This window comes from Filicampus tigris, chromosome 18, assembly GCF_054856515.1.
Source record: "Filicampus tigris isolate MCC_2025a chromosome 18, RoL_Ftig_1.0, whole genome shotgun sequence".
In the NCBI taxonomy this organism is placed as follows: domain Eukaryota; kingdom Metazoa; phylum Chordata; class Actinopteri; order Syngnathiformes; family Syngnathidae; genus Filicampus; species Filicampus tigris.
Window position 1 is genome coordinate 10436938 of NC_141234.1, and position 23808 is coordinate 10460745.

Sequence of the window (23808 nt, forward strand, 5' to 3'; positions counted from 1 at the left end):
GTCGGTTAGAAGATCAGGAAGCGGGGCCCGAGGACCATCAACAGGGACGAGGGAGCATACATGCGCTCTACCACCTGCAGCATCATCATGGAGGGGGCGAACCGAACCCACTGCGGAGGGCGTGAATTTTATTCAATCATTATTCCAGTAATTGTGATATTGAATGTTGGTGTCCAATTCCTTTCTGTATTATGTACATTAAATTAAATGGCACACAACCAACAAAGCATCAGTAAAAAAAGAACATCTGAGCCATGTGACTGCAATCCAGGCTTTAAGAGTGTCAAGCAAAAATAAGAGACATGGTAGAGTGCCCACAAGGATTAAAGTAGAAATTACAGCTAAGACCTTTGACATTACAAAATGGATATAGTATACAAACTAAAATGGGCGCATTATTTGCATTTACACACAGACAGCAGTCAATTGAGTGAATTCCTGGGAATGTGTTGGAAAACAAATATAGTCTAACAATAGAACAGCACACTTCAATACCAAGAAATGAAATAGTCATCAGAAAAAAAGGAGGGGGGGAGATAAAAAGCATCCAAAGCCGCAAAATAAAGATAAAACTCTTTTACAAATCAGCAGGAGACATAGCTGGGTCAGATCTAGGATTCACACAGTGTTGTGAGACGATTCTGTTGGAGAAACAGAGAGAAAAAAAATAAGCATACTTTAAAAATAATCTAAGATTCACAACAAACAGTAAAAAAAAATCTGCTGTAAGTGTAAACTATATTGCAAAGCCCAAATCAAATGTGGTGTAAATATACTACATTAGAGGTGTGTCAATGATTTGAATAAATCCTGCAGTGTCAATCTTAACCCATTAAGGCCTAAAGTGCCTGGCTCAACAGCTCCCCAAAACCTAAAGTCGTCTTTGGAATTACCCTTAAAAACCTGAAGATTTCCCAGAAATTCAACACCTACAAAATAATTAATATCTCAGCCCCTGTAGCAGACAGAAACTTCATTCCAAAAGAATTTAAGAGCTTAGACACGGCTTTCACACAGACTCAAGTTTATTCATCTTGTCTGTTTCAATCGATGAGGTAAAAATAAAGTGTCAGTGCAAGAGAAGCACTAGGTTTAAGTTAAAAAAAAAAAATAATAATAATCGAGAGGTAATTACCATCCTCTTTTCTGTTTCAAAGACGTCGATATTGTCATTATCTACAAACATATATCTTAAGCCATATATCACGTTCGACTGCTTCAAAATCCACAGTCCTTTATCACTGCCGTTATTCATTTCAGAGCTCCCGCGATCGACGGCGTCCGCCATTACTGCTCGAAAAAATTCCGGATATCCTCCGACGACTCACGACACATGTCTACTCAGATGCATCTCATTGGTTAAAAGACCGAGAATTAAATAATACATAGAAAATGACGTATATGCTCTCCCGGCAGGCGGCACGGTGGTCGACTGGTTAGCACGTCCGCCTCACAGTTCAGAGGTCGTGGGTTCGATCCCGGCTCCGGCCTCCCTGTGTGGAGTTTGCATGTTCTCCCCGTGCCTGCGTGGGTTTTCTCCGGGCACTCCGGTTTCCTCCCACATTCCAAAAACATGCATGGTAAGTTGATTGGATACTCTAAATTGCCCCTAGGTGTGATTGTGGGTGCGGATGTTTGTCTCTGTGTGCCCTGCGATTGGCTGGCAACCAGTTCAGGGTGTCCCCCGCCTACTGCCCAAAGACAGCTGGGATAGGCTCCAGCACGCCCCGCGACCCTTGTGAGGAGAAGCGGTACAGATAATGGATGGATGGATGCTCTCCCGGCTTTGAGGGTAGAAAGAAGCAACAGCGCTCCCGGCTCTAGTGGTAGAAACGCGGTTCTGCGCTCCCGTCCTTAATGGGTTAATACAGATGTGGCGGACATACAGTACCTGCAATCGGCGAATGCTCCTCAAGGCGGCTTCACCCAGCAGGGACAGGTCTACTGAATCCACCTGACTGGCCAGCAGCTGAATACTCTGAAAACAAACAACTTTGATGTGATCTAAGCGTTTTATTGACATGTCGGAAGCTTGTTGACGATGTCACTTTCTGATATCATAGATATTTTCAAGGCCTATTGCCCACTGCCCGGGGTCTAAATGGCACTCACCTCTCCATCACCAACCGGGACGTTTATAACAATGTCTTCGTTGTCGGCTGAGATGGGGGAGCCATTGACGGAAATGCTGAAGACCCTCTCCTTGTGGCGAGGAACTCTCACAGCAGGAGTCTTGGGAAGCCTGAGGTCCAGAAGGCTTGAAAGTTGAGTAATGCATTTTGGGCAAACTATATCGTCATCGATGCGTCGATTTTACACAAACGAGCAACGTCAGGTGCCCGCCGCATAAATAGCACTTACCTCGGGTCAAAGCGTGGCGTGAGGAGGGGAGTTGGACCCATCAAAGAGGAGTCCAGCAGGGTTCTGGCAGGAGTCACCATCATTTTCCTTGATGATCTAAATTAAGATAGCATAGTTAGCATAATTACTTGGAGCACAAAGTCTATTAGAGAAGAAGCCTTGTTTCAGGAAACGCAGTAAAGAGTGTCCTACCTTCTTATTGGTAAATTTTGCTGGCTGACGGACAGAGCTTTTGCTCGTTTTGATGTAGTTGGGGGCTTCCTTGCTGTTTTCCCCTGAATGCAGAGAAAGTGATTACATACAGACACTTTGCAAAAATGACTTGCGGTGAGTGTCAATCAAAACGAGTTATTACCTTCTTCAAAGTTCTGGGCGTGTTTTCATCATTTGAACTGGATTTGACTGTGCCCTTCTTCGATACTGTGGGTTGGAAACAATCCAGTCATTGCATTTGCTTTTCAAAAGCGCACAGTAGATTGACAATATAGAATCTCATTGACACAAACATGATTTAAAGGTGACATCTTATGGAAAATTGAATTTATAGTCTCTAGCGGGGTCAACACTCGACAGTGACGTTAAGTTGACAACACCCCGTCGCCATGGTAACAGAAGATGTACTCAGCATTCACCTGATATACAGTATTTTGACCTAATAATGACAGGGACTTTTTTAAATGACACCTGAAAACTCTTAAAAAGCATAATATGTCTCCTTTAAGACTGTCTTAAAATATGGTGACAAAAAGTATCATACTTTTCTTGACTACTTTCATGAGAACTGCATGGTCCTCAGCCACAACATTCTCAACAATTGCTGCCTCCTCTTGTCTCTGCGAACAGACATTACAGATACTGTAAACAAGGGAACACAAAGCCTGGGACCCTCAATTGCAACTCACCTTAGAATCATCCGCTTCCGGGGATGTGAGTTTCTCATCTTCTGCAGATAGACAAGGAAAACATGTATTTGGTTTGCCCAGAAGCTTGTGGTTTACAAATTGGGACAAGACAAGGTAATCATCACGAATCTTTCCTGGAGCCAACAATGAACAATTCTCTGAAGTAATATGTAATTGACATCTCCGAAGCTGCTCTGATTTCCCCCGCCTGATCCCACCTGTACTTACTGAAATGTTCCATCCATGTAAATTTCCGAACACTGGATGGGAGTTTAATGAGAGTCACATTATAGCTGTTGCGAAGATCTCTCGCCATCTGGATCTTCCTCTCTTGCAGTTGTCCAAGTCTTGTTTGTACTATAAAAACAATTATGTGCTTAATGACATCAACGGACACAAACACCAAAGAATTTATTCACGGGGGAAAAAACAAAAAATGACTTAAAGCAGTAGAGGGTAAGCATTATTTAAAAAAAAAAAAAAAAACGTGTATATTTTTCATATAAACAAATTGTTACCTTCACTGTCGAAATCTTCCAGGAATGCTTCGAGTTTGACCATCTTGGGTGTTTTTTTCCCTTGCTTAGTGGTTCTTTTCCTGGGAGCCATGACTGGAAGTAGAAAACAACAGAAAGAAAAACCTTTTAATCGTAAGTTACAAATCAAAAATCATCGAGGATATAGACCGTCGTAAATGTGCTTCTAAAAGAGTTATCGACATGAAGCCTAGAAGAATCTTTACGCTCGCGTCCTGCTCGTTTGAGCCTAGCATGGAAGTTGCAAGGTTGCAAATACGACTTTTTTTAGATTCCGATCGTCTAAACAGTTTCATTCTTTCAACGAACTCCAGTTTGTACAACATTCCGACTGCTGTAGATTTAGAAGCATTATTACCTGAGGTTTTTTTTCTCTCGTTCCCCTTTTAAATGTGTTTTCAAATGCCTCGTTTTCCTTTCAAGGCGGTTTGCAAGCAGCAATACAATTTGAAAACCCCATAGGGGAGGGGATCATACCCAAAATCCACCAATCAGCTCTTGAGTTTTTACGTCACTTCCCTTTAAGACCAAAGCCAATAGGAGCGTAAAACGTCATCTATTTACACGACAGTGCATATCCGGTAATCGTCGAAAAGTTGCGTTCTCGTTTGGACTTTTTGAAACCTAATGTTGTTGATGCAGTGCATCAATCACGGGATGCTCGAAAACAACGACGTGGGCAACACTCAAAGGACAGGCAGTTTGATGTTGGAGAGCCAGTCCTTGTGCGTGATTATAGGAAGGGGGAGGATAAGTGGACATAAGGTGTGGTGATGGAGATGACTGGATCAGTGCCATACAATGTAAATGTGGGAACGCAAGGAGTGTGGAAACGCCATATGTGGACCAGATGCTAATCCGTCCCGAGTCAGTGCCACAACAGTCAACAGTGAACATTTCTGGGAGTCCTCCGTTGTTTCCTCCAAGTGACTCCCCATAACTGTTAACTATCCTGTGAGGGTTACTCAACTTCCAGTACGTTACCGTGATGAGTAAGCACGCTTAAGTTCTAGAAGTGCTGAAAATTGATGTTTATGTGGAAAAAAAAAATCAAGATGTACTTTTATGTTGTATACAGGGAAAGAAGCATTTTCAGTTGCTTAAACAATAATATTAGTTTATATATATTTATCAGTTACATGTTAGTGACAACATATATCTTAGCGGGAAGGAAATTAACAAACAATAATATTAGTTTATATATGTTTACCCGTTACATGTTAGTGACAACATATATTTTAGCGGGAAGGAAATGTTATGTATGAACGTGTTATACCATGTGTACTTGTAGGTGGTATCAGTTGTAAAGCCATCCTTGTTCATAATAAAATAAGCTTCAAAAGAAGAAGTGAAAAACACCTAGCAATGTGTCTGCGTAGCTCTCTATGTAATGTAAAATTGTTTACTTATTGACAGGATAAAGGAGCAACATAATAGCATTCATAACACCAACGAATCAGAAACTCTAGCAGCAACAGGTCGACTGGAGTCCTGAGCTAAAGTGCAAATGCAGGTGCAGGCATCTGACACATCTTAAAGTCTTCAGGTCCAAAGAGACTTACACGATCAATATAAATAGTCAAGTAATAATTAAATCACCAATAACAGACAACCCAGTACAAGTAATAAATAAATACACACATACAACACATTCATAGTAGCGTACGAAGAAGCGATTTTTTTAAATTGACTGCAGCAGGTAATTTGTGGTATGCATCTATCTATTTAATCGTGTATATTGAGCACTAACAAAAAGAAGTCTTTCATAAAAACGTTCGATGCCGTGGAATGAGGAAAAGGTGGCGGCAGCAGGCAATGGAGTTGCGACATCTGCCGGTAAATGCAAAGGCAGCTGCCTCGATTGAGGCACACATGAGGCAGCGGTCGTGGTATAAGCGGAAGCGACGTAAAGACAGCTGCCTCGATTGAGGCATACATGAGGCAGCGGTCGTGGTAGAAGCAGAAGCGACAAAAAGGCTTGCTCGACCGCCGCTGCAAATTGCGCTTGGTTTACTGCGAGAAATGCGCAAGTTCGGCTGAATGCCTAAATTTCCCATTGTTATGAACGTAGCAGCAAGCTCCTCCCAAACCAGAAGTAAAAGTATTTTTCTTTTTTACCAGAATTATTATACGTTTTTTTCTCCCGGAGTTTAGCGTCACAGGCATATTGCTCTTCGTTATATTATTTGACTCATACGATAGACATTGATTGCCTAACAGAGAGAAATCAGCGTAAACGTAACAGCATAATATATTACTAAGAGTGTGTGAATCTACAACGACACAGGATAACTGAAATAAATATTCTACGGGTATCAGGTAAGTGTATAATGCACGCATTACCAGAGTCCTGGATTAGTGCACAATTTTAACGCTGTTCTTCTTGAATCATCACAGATTTTAAAATGTCACAAAATACAGTATCAACATTTTCTCCTCGTTCTAGAATAGATCACACATTGTTGTGCCCTTTAGTATCCTTGACCTTTAGCACATGCGACAGTGCTTAAAGTTACGTTGTAACAACTCGCTGCAGACTGCTCTTTCTTCTGTTGCCCCCCCCTGCTTTAGTTGTTCCAGGCATGTGTGACAATGTAGTGATTGATTAATGTGTGCAGCCTCAGTTAAACTATATGAATAAACAATCCAACATGATACAATGAAAAAGTTGTCAACATTATTCAATAAAAATCGACCATTCTCAGTTTGGACTACAGTTTTAATACGGCTCTTGTATTCTCTATTAGCGCTGTGTACCTAATGTTGTGGCCGCTCATCTGCCCTGTGTCACACTGATGTAGTTAAGCATGAGCGACAAGCAGAACACTCAGGAAGATCAGGTCGTTGGACTGAAAGAATGGGAGCAACGCTGGGATGAAAACAGAATTGGCTTTCATAAGCCAAACGTGCATGAGTAAGACTACACATAATATACTTTATCTGTGGTATTCCAGTTTGCAGGAATGAATCGGGCAACCATTACTATAAATCACACAATTAATTGGAATTAAATGATTGTTTTTTAAAAAATAAGTATTGTTTTTGTTCTTGTTTTTTCTTCGCAGGATGCTGGAAAGTAAAATTGACAAAGTTTTGGCGGGGCGAACAGGAGTCCGCTTCTTCTTTCCGCTCTGTGGGAAAGCTGTGGATATGAAGTGGTACATAATATCATATGCCAATATTGTTTTCTAAAACCAAGTACAGTTTTTGACCAATATTTACTCATACAATATTTCATAGCCATGATCTACACTATATTGTTTTTCTATGTGCATGCCAGGCTAGCAGACATGGGGCATTCGGTGGTTGGAGTGGAGATAGCTGAAAAAGCCATTCAACAGTTCTTTACGGAGAGCAACTTGACGTACAGCGAGGAGCCCGTTCCTGCTATACCTGGAGCAAAGGTGTTCAGGGTAAGTCAATTTTTGGTGCGTGAATTAAAATTGATCACATGGCATTTTATTATCATGACTCGTAGAAGCACTGGCCTTTGTCTCGAGCATCATAGGCAGCGTAGACCAGTCAGGGCCAGCCCATATATAGTCCTCGTATTTTAATCACTCACACTTTATTCCACAGAACTCAGAGAAAACCATCTCCTTGTATAACTGTGATTTGTACAGCATATCCAGGTAAGTAAGTTGTGCATACAGTATTTATTCCAAAATATGTTGGTTTTTTTTTTTAAGTCCCCCCCCCCCATCTTCTGTTTGTCACAGTTCAGTCGTAGGTCAATTTGGGGCTATTTGGGACAGGGGATCTCTCGTGGCCATCAACCCAAGAGACAGAGAAAAGTAAGACCTCAAATCTCAGATTAAAGGATTGACTACAGGGGTGTTATATATCCAGTGTGGCTACTAATATTACACCGCTCACTTTACACTAGGTGTACAACTATTAATATTAGCTATGTGTTCACAATCAACATATTTTCTCATAAGTCATCCCTATCACCACTTGCACCAAAATGTGCAGGCAATGTAAAGCCATGATGTTCAAGTCATTCTATTATAATGTCTCACGATTCCACAGATATGCTTCTCTCATCATTTCTTTGATGGCCAAGGACTGCAGATACCTTTTGTCCACATTGATGTACAATCCTGATCTTTATAAAGGTAACATTTCATCCTATTTAAAACTTCAATTACTTCCATCCTTATTTTGGGCTCTGTGTCATAAAAAAACGGTATTTTCATCCTAAGTAGTAAAACAAAGAATTATAGTTATAAGAGTTTGTATTGGTAAAACTGAATACATATTCCTAATATATTTTCAGGCCCCCCATTTGTTGTGCCCGGTGAGCAAGCACATGGCCTGTTCGGTGAGTATTAAATCACATTTTTTATATTTCAGATACATGTATTAAGCATGGATATGTGTCCTGACAGCACTAAATGATTTTTTTTCCTGCAGGAGAACGGTGCACTTTAGAGCAGCTCTTTTCCGAGGATGTCACAGAAGACAGACATCGGGCTTGGGGCGTAGACTACATTATTGAGCAACTCTACCTCATCACTCCAAAGATTAGTTGAAAGCAGATGTCATATACTTGATAAATTAGCAATGATTTAAAAAAAAAGAATGATACAGTGATCAATAAAATACCTCATTGGTTAAATTAATCATGGTAATCAAATCTCTTATTTTGGCAGACAATGTGGCACGTTAGCAGGGCCGTTATACGCATTAAATGTGTTGATATGTTGATTTAAATAAAGTCTATCTCATCCATATGTTTTTTTTCCCATTGAAGAGCAGATCATATTAATATTCATTATGTATTTTGGCACTTTCATGGAACTAAATAAGGGCATCTAAAATATGAATTACAAACATCTATTCGTGTATTGCATGAGAATGCTCAATTTAGCTAATTCACTGTGCCCAGTTTATGACCATGATTGGCTGGTGACCACAGGCGTGGAGCCAGAAAGGTACATAACACTTAACCATAATTGTGCGCAGGTTGGCTGAAATCTGCATTTTGAACCATAGGAGGCGCCAGATCTTAAGAAAGAGCCGCGGTTGCTCCCGTCTGGATGCATAAAAGTCCTCAGTGCTACAGAAACAAGGCGACACGTCACTGCTGCTGATGTTAAACTGGAGTATTTCTGTCTTAGAATATAAAAAAAAATATGTAAAGGATTGCTTTACGTTTCATCTCTGTTGAATATACCATCGGTCACATAGAGAAGTCCCAACTTTTTTTCCACCCGTTACACACTCACTGACAATTATTGAAATAAGTGGCTGACCTTCAGTAAGAATTTAACTGATTTAATCCACCTCTTTTAGAAGCGCTCAATTCTATACACTGTCACATACTATACATCCTCAAATTTCTGAATCAATACTTACCAAATGACAAAAAACATAAAAGAAAAAAAATCAGACTTAACAGAGATGTTGATTGTTATGATGATTGTTATTATTACGCAATAATATATACAGATGTGTTTTGGTTGTTGACTTTGGCTTGCTCAGACCAACCAATCATAGGACAGAAAAATGCTGCTGTTATTTTGGGCCAGCTAAATGGCAGTTTTCAACATGATCACAAACTTGAACATAAGTGTAGTATATTCAGAACTAAAAAAACCAAACAAACAATTATCTTAAAATAAATCTGTCAATTACAATAAAACAAGCGCATAATTCTTTTTAAAATATTTTTTTAATTATTGTTACTGGGGTCCATATGTTATCTTTCCTAACAAGAGAATGTCAATTAGCAGAACAGAATGGCTTTTCCATGCGGTAGGTGCACTCTAGAGCCCTTTGCGAGATAAATATATGGACCGACCGTGATTTGTTTCACTAATTGTTTCAGAAAACATCTTGTGGAAGAGCTAACAAACTGACTTGAAAATGGAGTAAAAAAAAACACAGAAATATATCCCCAAAAAACTACCAAAATGGAAATAATGTGAAATAGTGGTTTGGAATACGGATTCAGAAATGCCATGTTAATGTACATTCAGATTTGCCCATTATTACAATAACAGCAATTCCATTATGAAAATGGATGGATTAAGTGATGAATAGCCTGAAAGCAGTGGCGGCTTATTGCTTGTTCTCTGTGTGACCTTTTGTTAGACAGAAATAGCCGTTGTCGACCTTTGCAAAAAATCGAGGAAGAGAAGGATGCCAAAGTCTTGCATATGAAAGTCCAATTTCAACTAAAGTACAGTCGCAAAGAAACTTTTTTTTTTTTGGTCTCCACAGCATATCACAAACAATCAGTGGGAAGAATTGAGTTAAAATTCAAAGTTTTGCCATAAAACCAAAATGTGAGGAATTAGAAATACATATCACAGAGTTGCTCAGTAAGTAATTAAAAAAATTAAGTTGGAATGCTCGGCATAGATTATTTTATACAAGCGACCTCAGTTTAATACTTGAAAAAGTAATTCACCGTTCACATAAAGTAAAACTGGCTTTCTGATAAAAGACGGAATTGAGCACAAACCGAAATACATTGCCTTGATTATGATTCTCCATATAGGCTACAACATGATTCCCCTGGGTGTTTACATACACAATTAAATGGACTCATGCTTCTTTTTCTAACTTTTCACAGAAGGTGTTTCAGAGGCAAGCACCACTGAGCAGCATGAGCATAGTTAATCAGCGCTTCCCCCCTTACGGCGTATCTATTGCCCACACCAAAACAACAGTCACCCCACCTTTTCCCCTGCAGCCGTTTTACAAGGCTAAATCCATGAACGCAATGACAACAAGGCCCAGATAGAGGAACTCAAAACAGCAGCTGGCCAGTGTCAAGTGGGTCCATGCACGTACACACAAACACAATGAAACAAAGCAGATTTGAACACAGTATGCTACAAAAGTATGCTACAAAAAATATACTCCTGTTGTCAAGGACAATGTGCAATTTAGCACAACATCAAACCGCCTGACAGGAGAACACATTAAACTCACATTTTCTTTGTTCAGTCTGGAATTGGTTGGACTTGTAACAATCTGTGAGCGTGGCCCGGGCAGGTATTCAATGTCACTGTAATTCCTCTGATTGTTTTTTTTGTTTTGTTTATTTATTTATTTTTGTCAAATGACAGTAAATATGATTTCTTTTTGATGGAAATTGTTGTTGCTTCCTAAGAATTTGCTTTTTTAAAGCGGAAGTCAACCCAAACATATTTTTTTCGGCCATTTTGTCTTCTGTCGACTGAAAATGACATCACAATTGCTCACAACAACCAATCACGGCTCAGTTCAGCCGCGATTGGTCGTTGTGAGCAGTTGTGATGTCATTTTCATTTTCCGCTTTAAAGGAAAATTAATATAACGGTAATTTTTCTTTCTTCTTTTCCTTCCTTCCCAGAATTGGAATTCTGTGCAAGCCTCTGAAACAGTTCAACCCTAGAACATTGCGCCGCAAAGTAGAGGAAGAAAATGACAACGATTTGGGTTGATTAACCAGAGAATCACACTAATGGCGTGTATTAACAGGTCCATTCTAGCATTCCTGTTTAATGTAGCGTGTATCCTTGTTGACATTGAAAAATATACAGTCCTTTAAATTTGAGAGCAATCTCTGTTGTCATAGCACCTAAGGCTGCTCGATTATGAAATTTTGTTTATTAACGATGATAATATTAATAATATTATTATTATTAATAATAATAATCATCATCATAATTATTCAAATTATTCATTTATTATTTGGTAAAAAAACAAGAATATGTTTAAACAAATACATAAAGTCAAATAAATGTAAGTAAGTTCCTTTTGGCCCAAACAAAATGTATAAAATCAGTTATGATAAACATTTTTAAAAGGTGCAAATGTATGAATTCACGTATGATTTCCTTCCACAAATACGTTATAGTTGGATGTAAATGAATATTAAAAATCATTTTTTACGATGACTATTTTGTAATCGTGGAGTGTAATAATCGTAATTGCAATTGAATTTCAATTAATTGCACAGCCCTAACATCACTTGATAAAGAATGATTTACATAATGTGGAAGAGGCACAAAACACAATTTCTATGTACATCCCACCAGCGAACTGAAAAATATACCTGGCATTGTTTACATTGTTCAACTTATGTAAGCTCCCATGCAAGCACGCACGCACACATAACACACGCATGCACGCACGCCACTCTCTGACCAAGCTCAATAGCAGAAGGAGCTTTGCCTTCGTCCTAATTGGCTGCATAATCTGGGACACCAGGAGTACTGTTAAGCCCTTTGAAAAAGCCCAGGCAGCTTTTACATTCAGGGTGGGGGGTTGGGGTCCCTAGATTTTTAATTACTTTCCAAAATTAAACTTGCTCTTGATTAAAAAGAACATTCTAACTCACGCTTGACGGTTAGCCGGTATGGCTAACATCACTTTTGGTTTTATCTGCTTTCCTGTGCAGAGGTCGCAGAGGATGAACAATTTGATGAGGTCAAGCTTTGTACCTGGTCGTTTCTTTCCTCTTTTTCGGCCATCCTCCCCTTATCCTCTGATGGCCACTTTCTCTTTCTGTCAACTTATACTCATCTCCCTAAAAAGTGGGTACTAGAATGTTGACTTGGCTACACTTGTGCACGATACAAGGTTTAAATCTCGGATATATTCATATTCTATTGTATAAACACTTGTCATGTAAAATGATTCTGTTGGACAGCGGTTGACTGGTTCTTATCTCATATCAGCAAGAATTCCAATTACTAAAGTTTACTAAATCGTCCAACTTTGATTACTATTTCACACTTTCAATTCTGGCAAGCTTGAATGCTGGAAGGCAAGAGGTACATTTATTTTCACTTTTCATACTGGACAGGTGACATGCTTTGGTTTTTGTGCCTCATGTTTCTTTTTTTTTTTTCTTTTTTTTTTTTAATCAAACAAGTCAGATGGACGTGTTTGGAATTGTTCAGCTTGGTCTGCACTCTACTGTCTGTCCAAGTTGAAATTACATCGCCACCAAGAAAGAAACGAGCACAGTCTTTACTGAAATAACTAATCGGACAAAAGTAATAATGAATGGAAATGTAATTTAAATGAAATAATGAAAATCAAGAATTACCTTCCCTCTGTCTCACTTTGCAAGTGTTGAATAGGTCATGACCCTGTTGGAGGACCCATGACCTTAGGCTGAGGCCAAACTATCTGACATTGGACAGCACATTTTGTTCCAGAATGCCTTGATAGTCTCGAGATATCATTTTACCCTGCAGAAGTTCAAGACACCCTGCGCAATTCTCATTAAGAGTTCCAGAAATCGTTGGATTGCAGTGATTTTTCCTCCAAAGGTTACGGAAGAAAATACCATGTTAAGGGTAACATTTCTGTTGGACTTTAACTCTAAAGCAATGCCTGAGTTGCATTATTTCCATAAATGTTTTATTTCTTACTACTTTCATCGGTTCTGGATAATTTCAGTCAACATTTTCTTTCTTCAGAAGGCTACTAAGCAGGCTTGCTTTATGTTATGCTGTTCCTTTTTAATACACTCTTTAAATATCTTAGCATTTCACTTTAAAGTAAACGTCATCCACATATTTTAAAAATGCCTTTCATTAAAGAATTATGACTTCAGCGTAAGATGCTGATTGAAATTTAATAACAAAATTTGTCAATTTTTTTTTCACAATGTTAGCCAATCATTCAATAAAAATATTCCTTTGACATAAAGGAAATCTTATAATGGATCTTTGACATGTTTGCCCTTGCTCGACGATGAATGTTTTTCTATTTTGTGTTGGAAAAGTATCAGAAGAGAAAATGTAGTCTTTGTACGTGGAATCCTGCAGTCAGTAAATTATTTAAATGCATTTCTGTCTGCATTGTAAAATCTGTATTTTCCTTGTACAGTATATCCTTTTACATGGAAAATGATAAATACATTAAATGATATGTTTTGGGGACACACTGATTTGGTAGTTAGCACATATGCCTCACAGTCAAAAGGTTCTGGGTTGGAATCTCAGTTTAGGCAGAACACATTGGGGATGTAGCGAAAACAATGTTCAAGCATTAATATCAGATAATACAGATTTGCTCATTTATACTATTCATACCTGTCAAGTTGTACACTTTCAGTGTAATTTGTACAGGAGGAAACGCCTGTTCAAATATGTACGTCGTACATCGCCGATTTCTGTTCAGCCATTCGAAAATAATGTGTAAGATTATATACAGATATGTAAGGGCATATTACAACTTTCGTAAGATTCGGTACACCCCAGGATTGCAGGTGTGACTATTTATTTTCGATTGTTTCAAATATGCATGTAAGGATTTGTGACTGTGTGAAAACAGCAGGTTCAAAATAAAGCCTTTACAAGTATTTGTATATTCATAATATTCCGGACATTGATTCATTCACACTGTACTGTGAATGCCAGGGAAAACGGAATAATTGTTTGTGTATGTGTAAAACTGCTTGTTTAGTGGTGGGAAGTACAAACACTTTAATTGTGACTCTACGTAAGTAGAATGCATCAGGTATCTGCCTTTTATTATTATTATTATTATTATTATTATTTTAATCAGTACCATTTTTAATCCCTTAATTTAAGAACTATCTGTTTGTTATCCTCACCACTTTAGCAAAATTAACTCGTTACTTTTATAAAACAGTGCGAATGATGACACAATCTTAGAAAAAAAAATCAGACGTAAATAGAGAAGCTAGTCAATTGCAATGAGATCTGTCAAAATAGTAAGAAAAGTAATAAAGTACAAAAAACGATAGAGCTCTGGTCGCATCTCACAATGCCCTGCGCCAAATGGAAACAATGCCACTTTCGCTAAACTTGCGGCTAATTTGAGGAAAACGCCACACTTTGGTAGACAGTGTCACAACAATTGGAGACAAAAAGACGGGCGAGCATTCTACAGCGTGTGATCGCAAGCACTCACCATTGTCATCCTCCCCTTCTGCCGTCGCGATAGTTGTCGATCGTCCATTGCAATTCCTTCCCCTACCAATGCCGCTGTCTATTATGGGGTTTCATTTGTGCCAAAAATATGTTACGTGTAGCTGATAAGTGTCTATAGACGTCCATGATAAGTGTCTATGTTAGACGTCTATGTAAAGTGTCGATGTTAGACGCAGATGAGAAATGTCGTCAGTGTTTACTAAAATTAATAATATGTTTGCACGCGGTCCAGTTCGCTCATTCCTACCACCGTTGCGATACGCCGCTTTGCACAGCCGGGATCAACTTTTTCGTGTGTCTTATTTTCAGCCTGTATATTTTTTTTTCTGGTAACCTGCTTGGGCTGTGCCTTCCGTAGGCCTTTTGGGGAGAGTTTTTGGTCCGTTTAGCAACGTACAGAAAAGCGCCAAATAAATGTGACTTAATAATAATAATGAAGGTCTTCGCCTTAACATAATAATAATAATAATAATAATAATAATAATAATAATAATAATAATAATAATAATAATAATAATAATAATAATAATAATTTGTTTTCCTGCCCTTCACGTCATGGCCGCATTGAGTTCAATGCCTTTGGCATCATTGACATCTAAGTGTAGAAACAGCGCACAGCACCTAGATAGACTCGGGCTCAAAAAAAAAAAAAAAAAAAAAAAAAGAAATTAATAGATGCTGAAAATAAGACATACCCAAAAGTTGATCCCGGCTGTAAATAAAGCGGCGTTGTGTCGCAACGGTGGTGTGAATGATCTAACAGGATCGCATGCATACTTTTAAACATATTACGGTATTTTAATTATAATGATTTTACTGAACACTGACGACATTTCTCTTCGATGTCTAACATCGACACTTTACATGGACGTCTAACATAGACACTTATCATCGACGTCTAACATATATAGACACTTATCATCCACACATAACATAGACACGTATCATCGACATAACATTGGCACGTTGGACGTCTAACAAACACTTATCATCGACACATTACATAGACACGTATCATGGACGTGTAACATAGCCACTTATCATCGACACGTAACATATTTTTGGCACAAATGGAACCCCATACTGCACGACTGCATGAATAAATGCGCTGATAAGTCACGTGACATCCTGAGCTCTATAACAGGAACTTCCTCTACATCTGGATTGATTGAAAATGGGCATAGTATTTCGGACGGGTGTGTGATTGGTCCGCGGATGCCGCAATGATATGATTGACTGACAAATAAACAAATAGCAGAAGAATGTGGAATTGAATGACTTTCTAAAGCGCCCTCTAGAACGGACTTTGTGTACTGCAGCGGCAAATGAGAGCAATGTCAACAAGTGGCAGAATAAAATGCAACTATTACGACTTCAGCGACAAATTTGGAGAAGCAAGATACATCCCATACATGGCCCTATTTAGAATTAAATAAATTTAGAATTGTGTCAAATACATTGTCTTGTACCCAAAAAACACCACCAGTTTCTGTCATTAAAAATCTGTCTGAATAAACAACAACTGAGGTGTATTTTTTTTTTCAGTTGTTATCATTATTTACTTCCCAGTTCACTGCAGTAGAAGAACTATTAGAATGCATTGTTTTGAAAAGAAAAGACAAGCCAGTGCATGGTAGTTGTTTAAAAGACAAAACATGTAAATTCATTTTGTCCCCTCCCCCACCCAAATGGGCATTGGACCTTTTACTTTTGCACTTGGCTTTATTTCAGTCAACATTTTTTTCCAACTTCTACACTATACTACAGGTCTGGTAAAACATATATTCTTAACAGAAGTATTGGTACTTATATCAAATACAGAATGTGAATACTGCACTTTAGCCACCTACTACATGCTGTGGCTTTTTTTACCCCCTTTTAGGTGTAGGGTTTGCATTCACCAGCAGGGAGAGGCATTGCACATAAATGTTTCGCCTCAATGCGACTGATTGTTGTGCAGATACCGGGCCTGCTTACCCACTGCTAAAAAGTAATACTGCACATATTGTGAGATCTAGGATTACAATATTTCTTTGAAGTAAGCACATATTTTATATATATATATATATATATATATATATATATATATATATATATATATATATATATATATATATATATATATATATGTGTGTGTGTGTGTGTGTGTTGGGGGGGTGGGGGGGATGCGCGTGTGTGTGTGTGTGTGTGTGTGTGTGTGTGTGTGCAATCAATCAAATATGCCCTGGTACTCTCCCAGTAAAAAAAAAAAAAAATACATCGTTAATTTGCAAACGGACGTGTAATACAAACAATTTGACAGTACCGTAACTCTACTACTTTAGTCGTGCACACATGCAAGTGTTTCACATTAGTGAGCTCAGAGAGAGAGAGAGAGAGAGAGAGCGAGAGAGAGAGCGAGAGCGCGAGAGAGCGAGAGAGCGAGAGAGAGAGAGAAAGAGAGAGAGAGAGAGAGAGAGAGAGAGAGAGAGAGAGAGAGAGAGAGAGAGAGAGAGAGAAAGAGAGAGAGAGAGAGAGAAAGAGAGAGAGAGAGAGAGAGAGCGCAGCTCGAGCGACGTGTCTGGTGTGGATTTTACCAACCAAGGCAGCGCGCGGAGGACTTTGCTATTATTCCCTGCTTTATTTCTGCATTTATTTGTCCAATTTACAAAGAATATATTAACGAAACTAAGTAAACGAGTGTTTTTTGAGAAGGAGCAGGGGGGGATTTAAAAAAAAAACGCAACACGTATCCGGTAGTGGTCCCACGAGAGAAACGACAGGAGTTTGGAGCCAGACGTGGAAAGCAAGGCGAAGTAGGGACGGAGAAAGGAGGGCATTTCGCTTGCTTTGCATCACTACGGCCCCCCCAAAAAACGGAATAATGAGGAACGTTTGCTTCATTTTGACCCTCGGCTTGGCAGTCTACCTCTCCGGGGAAAGGGTAAGTTTGTTAAGAGCAGCACTACTCTAAAACGGGTGTTCAGTTGAACGTTGTGGGGAGAAGGCAACTTGCAGGGCAACTCAATACCCACGTTAGTTTTCTACACTGTTATGTGAAATATTTCTTTTAGGTAGTCTAATAAACCATACATTGTTGACACGATGACCCACGTCAACATCTGAATATTTGACATCAGAAAATCGGGTGTTGATCTTAAAAATAAATAAATAAATAAATAAATAAAAAAAAACGTGCAGATTTTTTCTCTTATACGGCCTCCTAATAAGCAATAACTTGTAAAAGGGCTTAATTGTTAATCAGCACTGATTGGGTGCTTATTTCTAAGCAGCAAAATAAATAAATAAATTATGTTTAAGATAAATATATAAATTATGTATCTCATGTGCTATTATAGCGTGAAGCCATGAAAGGAATGATTAAATCCACTTTTAAGCAGAGTTTGGTAATACTAACAAACAACGATTCTAATGAGATGGATCCAATAGAAGAGTTATATAATACCTTTTGCCTCAAAGGATGCCAACGTTCAGATTTGATTGACACTGTACTTTCTTCACCCCCCATGCAAATTATTAGACAGATGCAGTGCACTTATATACTACAACAAACTGCAACTACAATACTAAACAACATACTACTCTTACGGCGTGAATTGAAAACTGAATATTATTTCCTGTGTAGCTCATGTAGTGATCTAATTAACTATTTGTTGGCTGGCTGCTCTTCACTATGTCATCATCACCCACTTCATCACCAGTCCAGGTTCTTTTTGGACACTTTTGGAGCCGCGCCATTTATGGGTTCAACTGTTTTCAAAAAAATTCTACTAAACACTTGACTCATGAGACCACTTAGTGTAGAACAGGCATGTGGCGTTTGGATCGGATCACTGATACACGTGACGGTGTCGTGAGCCCTCGTGTCCCGTAGTTTTTTGGAGCAAGTAAGGCGGATGCATATGATCGTGGTAGCTCTTTTTTTAAAACTAAAAATAGTGCTTCGCTTGCATTACACTTTCATGTCCAAGCTCTCAAATTCTTTTAGAATTATGTTTCTATCTGTTCCAGAGGCTGACATTAATTAATTATTTTGTAGGTGTTTAAATTCCGGGAAAACCTCAGGTTTTAGAGGGTGATTCTAAAGTCACCCTTAGGATTTTGAGAGACATTTTGCCAGGTGCGTTAGGCCTTAATGGGTTAAAACACTGAGAGTCAAACTAGCCTATGTCCACATCACTGAAAAAGAATAAAAGAAAGAAAGTAAATCAATAGTTGTCGGACTACTTCCTGTGGCTAGATGGTCACTCGTTGCTAGCAGCTAGTGGCTAGCAGCTGGCCGCGAACGACAGAGACTTCTGCCGTATCATACAATGATGGCGTAATTAACTAGCGGTTGTTTAGCTAAATTAGCGATTGCAAATGATTTCAGGATGACGTTGCGTTGATGTTGGGAGCAACTATGTAGGCAATAAAAACTATGATAAGGCAAACTGAAACGTCGAAAGGCAAGTCAAGCTAGCCATCATGGTTCTCGAGAGGCTAAAACTGAGAAGTGCTGGTACCCCTGTACTGATGCGTACCGGCTCCCTTAAGGCACTGCCTCCAAGTATGTGTGTGCAGCCCTTTTGAAATTAGCCTGGTGGTTGCAGCGACAGATTTTGGCACCATCATATGCTGCCCCTGTCATTACTGCCTTCCCCCCTCCTGTTGTTTTCCCGTGGGTTGTGACTTGCCGCTTGGCCCACTGCCTGGTCCTGTGTCAGAACTGGTGGTCCAATTAGCCACATCAGACACTTAATGACCCTTTGTTGGCTGTTTTTACATGGTAACATTTGACTGTGCATACTAGGCTACTCATGTTTGACCTGATGTTGCCCTCATGTGACTGTTAGTGTAAACAGTCACAGTGTTGAACGACACCATAGAGACGCTGCATGTTTAAATATAGTATTTGTTACAGTATTGGATTTCATGCCAGTGTAAAAGCAATCCTAGGATCTTGAGAGAATGTATCTTGTTCTTGAGTTTTCCATACAATAGGATGTCTTGCAAGTAAATCACACACACTTTAATCTGATCAATTTCACTCTCCTCTTTATCAGTGTCCCCGAAAGGCCCCGCTGCCACTTGACGCATGACATTGATTCTCATTTGGCACATCTGTCAACTAGTGGTAGATAACCCGCTTTAGGCTCCTATGTTTGTTTTAATTAACAAATCTCATCTACATTATTAGGTGGCTGTTTGAACTCGTGGCTAAAACTCCCTCCCCTGAGTTATCTGCAGTGAAGGCTGTTTTCTCAAGCATATAAGACCTTAGGGTGGTCTAAATCATGTAATGGGTTGGTAATCGTGGCCAGGTTTTGGGGTCTTTTTAGACTCTTCTCTTACTGTTTGTAGTGGTATGTTGACTAAGATTATTGTTTTAGTTGATTGATTTTGTTGATCAATTCATTGATTGATTTCAAATGCTGTCAACATACTGGTCATTGCAAGCTATTGACATTTTCTTTGTTGTGAGTAAGGACAAATATCAAGGCTCGTGCTTGGAAGGAAGACAGTGTTTTGGTGCGTTATATTCATTAAAAATTATGGTCTGTAATTTCGGTCATGTTTTGAAAGCAAAAGCTGGAAAGGTTCCGGGGTTTTCTTTTGGTTTTTATGTTTTAGTAGAGCACTGGGGAGACAGCTGTACCAATTTCCACATGTTTGATCACTTATTCATTAAAACTAAGCTAGCAACCGCTGCGTGAATGACTTCCAAGGTAATTCATTGCTTAAAGAAAAAAGTCAACCCAAACATTTTTTTTTCAAGAATATGTTCTATGCAGGCTCATTAGTTGAAACGAGGCATTCTGATTAATATTATATTAATTGTTGTTGTTTTTAGCCACCTCAAGGGACGGCCATTTTGTTACTTCTGTCAGAGTTGCTCAAGTCTCAGGTAATGACCAATCACGGCTGACCTGTTTTCTGAAGCTGAGCTGTGATTGGTCGTTCCCCTAGCCCCAAGTAGTTGTGATGTAATTTTCAGTTGAAGGAAGTGACAAAATGGCCGCCCCCAAACATGGCTAAAAACGGGTGGATTTTGCTGCTTAACTTAATATTCTACAATCACAATATCAATCAGAATGCTGTGTTTCAACTAGTAATTCTGCTGGGAACATATTATTGAAAAAAATATGTTTGGGTTGAAGTCAACGCAAACATGGATCAGTTGCAGAGAACAGGTGAGCTGTGAGTGGTCGTTACCCAAGCCCTGAGCAACTGTGACAAGTGACAAAATGGCCACCCCCTGAGATGTCTAAAAACGGGTGGATTTTGCTGTTTAAATCATATTCCACAAACACAATACTAATCAGAATGCCTTGTTTCAACTAGTGGACCTCCATAGAACACATTATTGAAAAGAAATGGGGTTGACCTCCCCATTAAATAATCAGCATTCTGTAACACACTGCAAAAGAATTGTAAGTCATCATTTTGTACCTATTCTCAAAATATGTAAATGTAAAGCAGAAAGAGAATGCAAAAAAAAAAAATCCCGCCAGTAATAGACCACAAATTACAGGATCTGATTGCATTTCAAGTAGATTTAACACGGAGGCAGTCATGAGGTGTACACAGTCTGAAGGTGAAAGTTCTCTCTGCAATTTTCACAGAAGGGCCTATGAGGTCAGATTGCTCTGATAAACTACTAAACTACTTCCAAATTGTCAAAAGAAAAATTGCAGCTTTTTGCTAATGTTACTTAAAGGGTGAATGGGCCCTACGCAGAACTGACATTTGAAAGACTCATGCTTTGTATTGTGATGGATGTATTATCTCAGCCCCAAAGGAGTATTCAAGTTTCATTTTCTGTCTTGAATGATAGCTTAAGTATCTGCTGATTTGGTGGTAATGAAATGAGCCCTGCATGCCGACCTTCCACTCAACTTAGACTTTGAGCAAAATACATCGTCACACGTCATTTACTTTTGGATGTGCTAGGAACAAATAACACACAATGTTGCATAGCTTTATTGGACGGCTGGATGGATTCGAATGCCAAATTCTCCACTGCTGTTAATGTGTTTTTGTTTAATCAATCTCCATGTTTGATAAAGACACTCTTTCCCAGGACTGAATAAGACACAGGCGTTGTTGGAAAGCTTATTTCAGTGACTAAACGATGTGTCTTTTTCCTGACGAATAACTAAAACGCCTCTCTTCTGCCCCTTCTTCAATGTAATTTGTGAGATTATAAAAGAGCGATATAGAAGAGCACAAGATGACCGGCTCGAAAAAGTTTGTTATATAAATGTTCCGATGGAGGCTTGAAATGAAATCGCATGCTGTCACGTAGAAAAAGAAGCCAGATGCTGTGCTGTGACTGCAGCCTCTGCTCTTGTATATTTAATGACGTTCTTTTATTTTGCATTAACTCAGAACTCATCAAACTGAAGATGCAGACAACACACCTTCCCTATTCCATACTGTTTTGGTTTCTTTCGAATAAATATGTCACTCACACATGGGATGCCTGTTTGTCGGTACTCTGCGGGGAGCCACCTATTCTCTGACGTGCAACCCTTCAGGGGGTTCGTTCACTCGTTCCCGGCCCGCGTGGCGTTACGCAATCTTTAATGGACCCTAGACTAGAAACAGGAGACCACTGAGAATGCAATAGCTACAAATGTTTCAGTCACCCGCCAAGCACCAACTCCTGTTTTGACACTCAAACAGATACACACTGATGCACAAACAACATGTTGACTCCCTTGTTCCTGTCTGCCCCTTTACATTGCTCCCCTCCTGCCTCATCACTTCATCGGCAGGAAACAGATTCTCTCTGCCATCAGTCATTCTGCTTACATGCGCAGCTATAGCTTAAAGCAAAAGTCAACCCAAGCATTTTTTTTCAAGAATATGCTCTATGCAAGCCCACTAGTTGAAACAAGGCATTCTGATAAATATAGCGTGTGTGGAATAAGAGCCGCCGGGTGCGGCCATTTTGTCATTTCTGTCGGCTGAAAATGGCGTCACAACTGCTCAGGGCTGTAACGACCAATCACGGGTGACCTGCTTTCTGAAGCTGAGCTGTGATTGGTAGTTAGCTGAGCCCTGAGTAGATGTGATTTCATTTTCAGTCGACAGAAGTGACAAAATGGCCGCCCCCAGACATGGCTAAAAATGGGTGGATTTTGCTGCTTAACTCATATTCCACAAACGCAAGATTAATCAGAATGCTGTGTTTCAACTAGTGAGTCTGCTGGGAACATATTCTTGAAAAAAACATGTTTGGGTTGACTTCCACTTTAAGTAACATATTGGCGGAATCTAATTTCTTTATTTGTAACCTTCTCGGTCCCCCTCCCACCTGAGATCTAATTGAGGAGAATGGAGGAGTAAAAAGTGACGAGGGACACATTTCTGGAGAAATTGTTCATTAGGTATATTGTCATATTTTTTATACTTAATTCATTCACTGCCAGACAATTTCACTCTCTTTTACCATAACGTTTGAAAAAAATATCAATATGTTCCTTGGATTGAGTGGCTGGACTGTGAAAAGACAAATAAATACGTCAATGGCAGTGAATGAGTTAATAATACCCTTGCTTCAGATCCCGTGGGATTACCCTGCAAAAAATTGCTCCTCAAAATGATAAAGTTGCTCCCCGAAGGAAGCCACTGATTAGCAAAAGAAAAAATTGTATTTCAAGCCGTGTCATTTCACGAAAACGTCCATTAAAGATGGCATGTCATGTCATGTCTTTGACGTGTCACAAATGAGGATTCATTGTTTGCATGCTATCTTAGTTACTCTGAGTAAAGTGTTTACTTCTTAAAAGTGTTGTTTCAGTTGGACTTGAAGGATAATCTGATTTTCCTCTGTGGCCACGCAAACAAACTGTCTTGGATTGTGTGGCATTACAATCCGTGCCGCAAAGGTGCTGTCATTTTTTCCCCCCCCCCAATTCATTTCTTTCCTTTCATTTGGGGAGTGGATTTGCGAACATCTGCTGGACGTATGCATTTTTGTTAGGGGGTTGCTTTCCTATCCAGCCCCCCTCTTCCCTCCCGTCGTCTGTCTTGTTGACATATTGCAAAGAGGCTTTTTACAAGTCACAAATAGACAAGTTCTGAATACTTTCAAAACGTAATTAAAAATTA

General features: G+C 39.2%; 3 protein-coding genes across 4 annotated transcripts in view; 2 read left to right on the plus strand and 1 right to left on the minus strand.

Annotated features, from left to right (window-relative positions):
* Positions 1–257: 257 nt before the first annotated feature.
* cdca8 (cell division cycle associated 8) lies at positions 258–14871 on the minus strand. 2 transcript variants are annotated; one of them, XM_086015374.1, is made up of 11 exons: positions 14690–14871; positions 3782–3874; positions 3492–3620; positions 3264–3304; positions 3119–3194; positions 2717–2781; positions 2554–2636; positions 2362–2457; positions 2113–2242; positions 1892–1978; positions 258–641 (listed from the first exon to the last, which is right to left on the minus strand). In XM_086015374.1, the coding sequence occupies exons 2-11, from the start codon at positions 3870–3872 to the stop codon at positions 612–614; spliced, it is 828 nt and encodes a 275-aa protein (XP_085871500.1). In that variant the 5' UTR covers positions 3873–3874; positions 14690–14871; the 3' UTR covers positions 258–611. The 2 variants fall into 2 exon arrangements, with proteins under 2 accessions (XP_085871500.1, XP_085871499.1); XM_086015373.1 differs by lacking the exon at positions 14690–14871 and adding an exon at positions 4158–4283.
* LOC147132451 (putative thiopurine S-methyltransferase) lies at positions 5670–8535 on the plus strand. Its single transcript, XM_086014548.1, has 9 exons — positions 5670–6118; positions 6601–6713; positions 6865–6957; positions 7080–7212; positions 7379–7431; positions 7519–7593; positions 7832–7917; positions 8079–8123; positions 8216–8535. Exons 2-9 carry the CDS (start codon positions 6607–6609, stop codon positions 8332–8334), a joined length of 711 nt encoding a protein of 236 aa, XP_085870674.1. The 5' UTR covers positions 5670–6118; positions 6601–6606; the 3' UTR covers positions 8335–8535.
* Positions 14872–17235: 2364 nt separating the features above from the next.
* Positions 17236–23808, plus strand: part of sdc2 (syndecan 2) — a 37301-nt gene continuing 30728 nt past the window's right edge. The window contains exon 1 of the mRNA XM_086015150.1: positions 17236–17632. Coding sequence (XP_085871276.1) covers positions 17573–17632 — 60 coding nt within the window. The 5' untranslated portion in view covers positions 17236–17572. The remainder of the gene's footprint in view (positions 17633–23808) is intronic.

Coding starts and splice junctions, on each gene's coding strand:
- cdca8 (XM_086015374.1), bottom strand. CDS start 3,872: ATGGCTCCCAGGAAAAGAACCACTAAGCAAGGGAAAAAAACACCCAAG. Junction 1,979..2,112: donor TCCCGGTTGGTGATGGAGAG/GTGAGTGCCATT, acceptor GTTTGTTTTCAG/AGTATTCAGCTGCTGGCCAG. Junction 642..1,891: donor GGAGCATTCGCCGATTGCAG/GTACTGTATGTC, acceptor TTTCTCCAACAG/AATCGTCTCACAACACTGTG.
- LOC147132451 (XM_086014548.1), top strand. CDS start 6,607: ATGAGCGACAAGCAGAACACTCAGGAAGATCAGGTCGTTGGACTGAAA. Junction 6,958..7,079: donor AAAGCTGTGGATATGAAGTG/GTACATAATATC, acceptor TGTGCATGCCAG/GCTAGCAGACATGGGGCATT. Junction 7,432..7,518: donor GATTTGTACAGCATATCCAG/GTAAGTAAGTTG, acceptor TGTTTGTCACAG/TTCAGTCGTAGGTCAATTTG.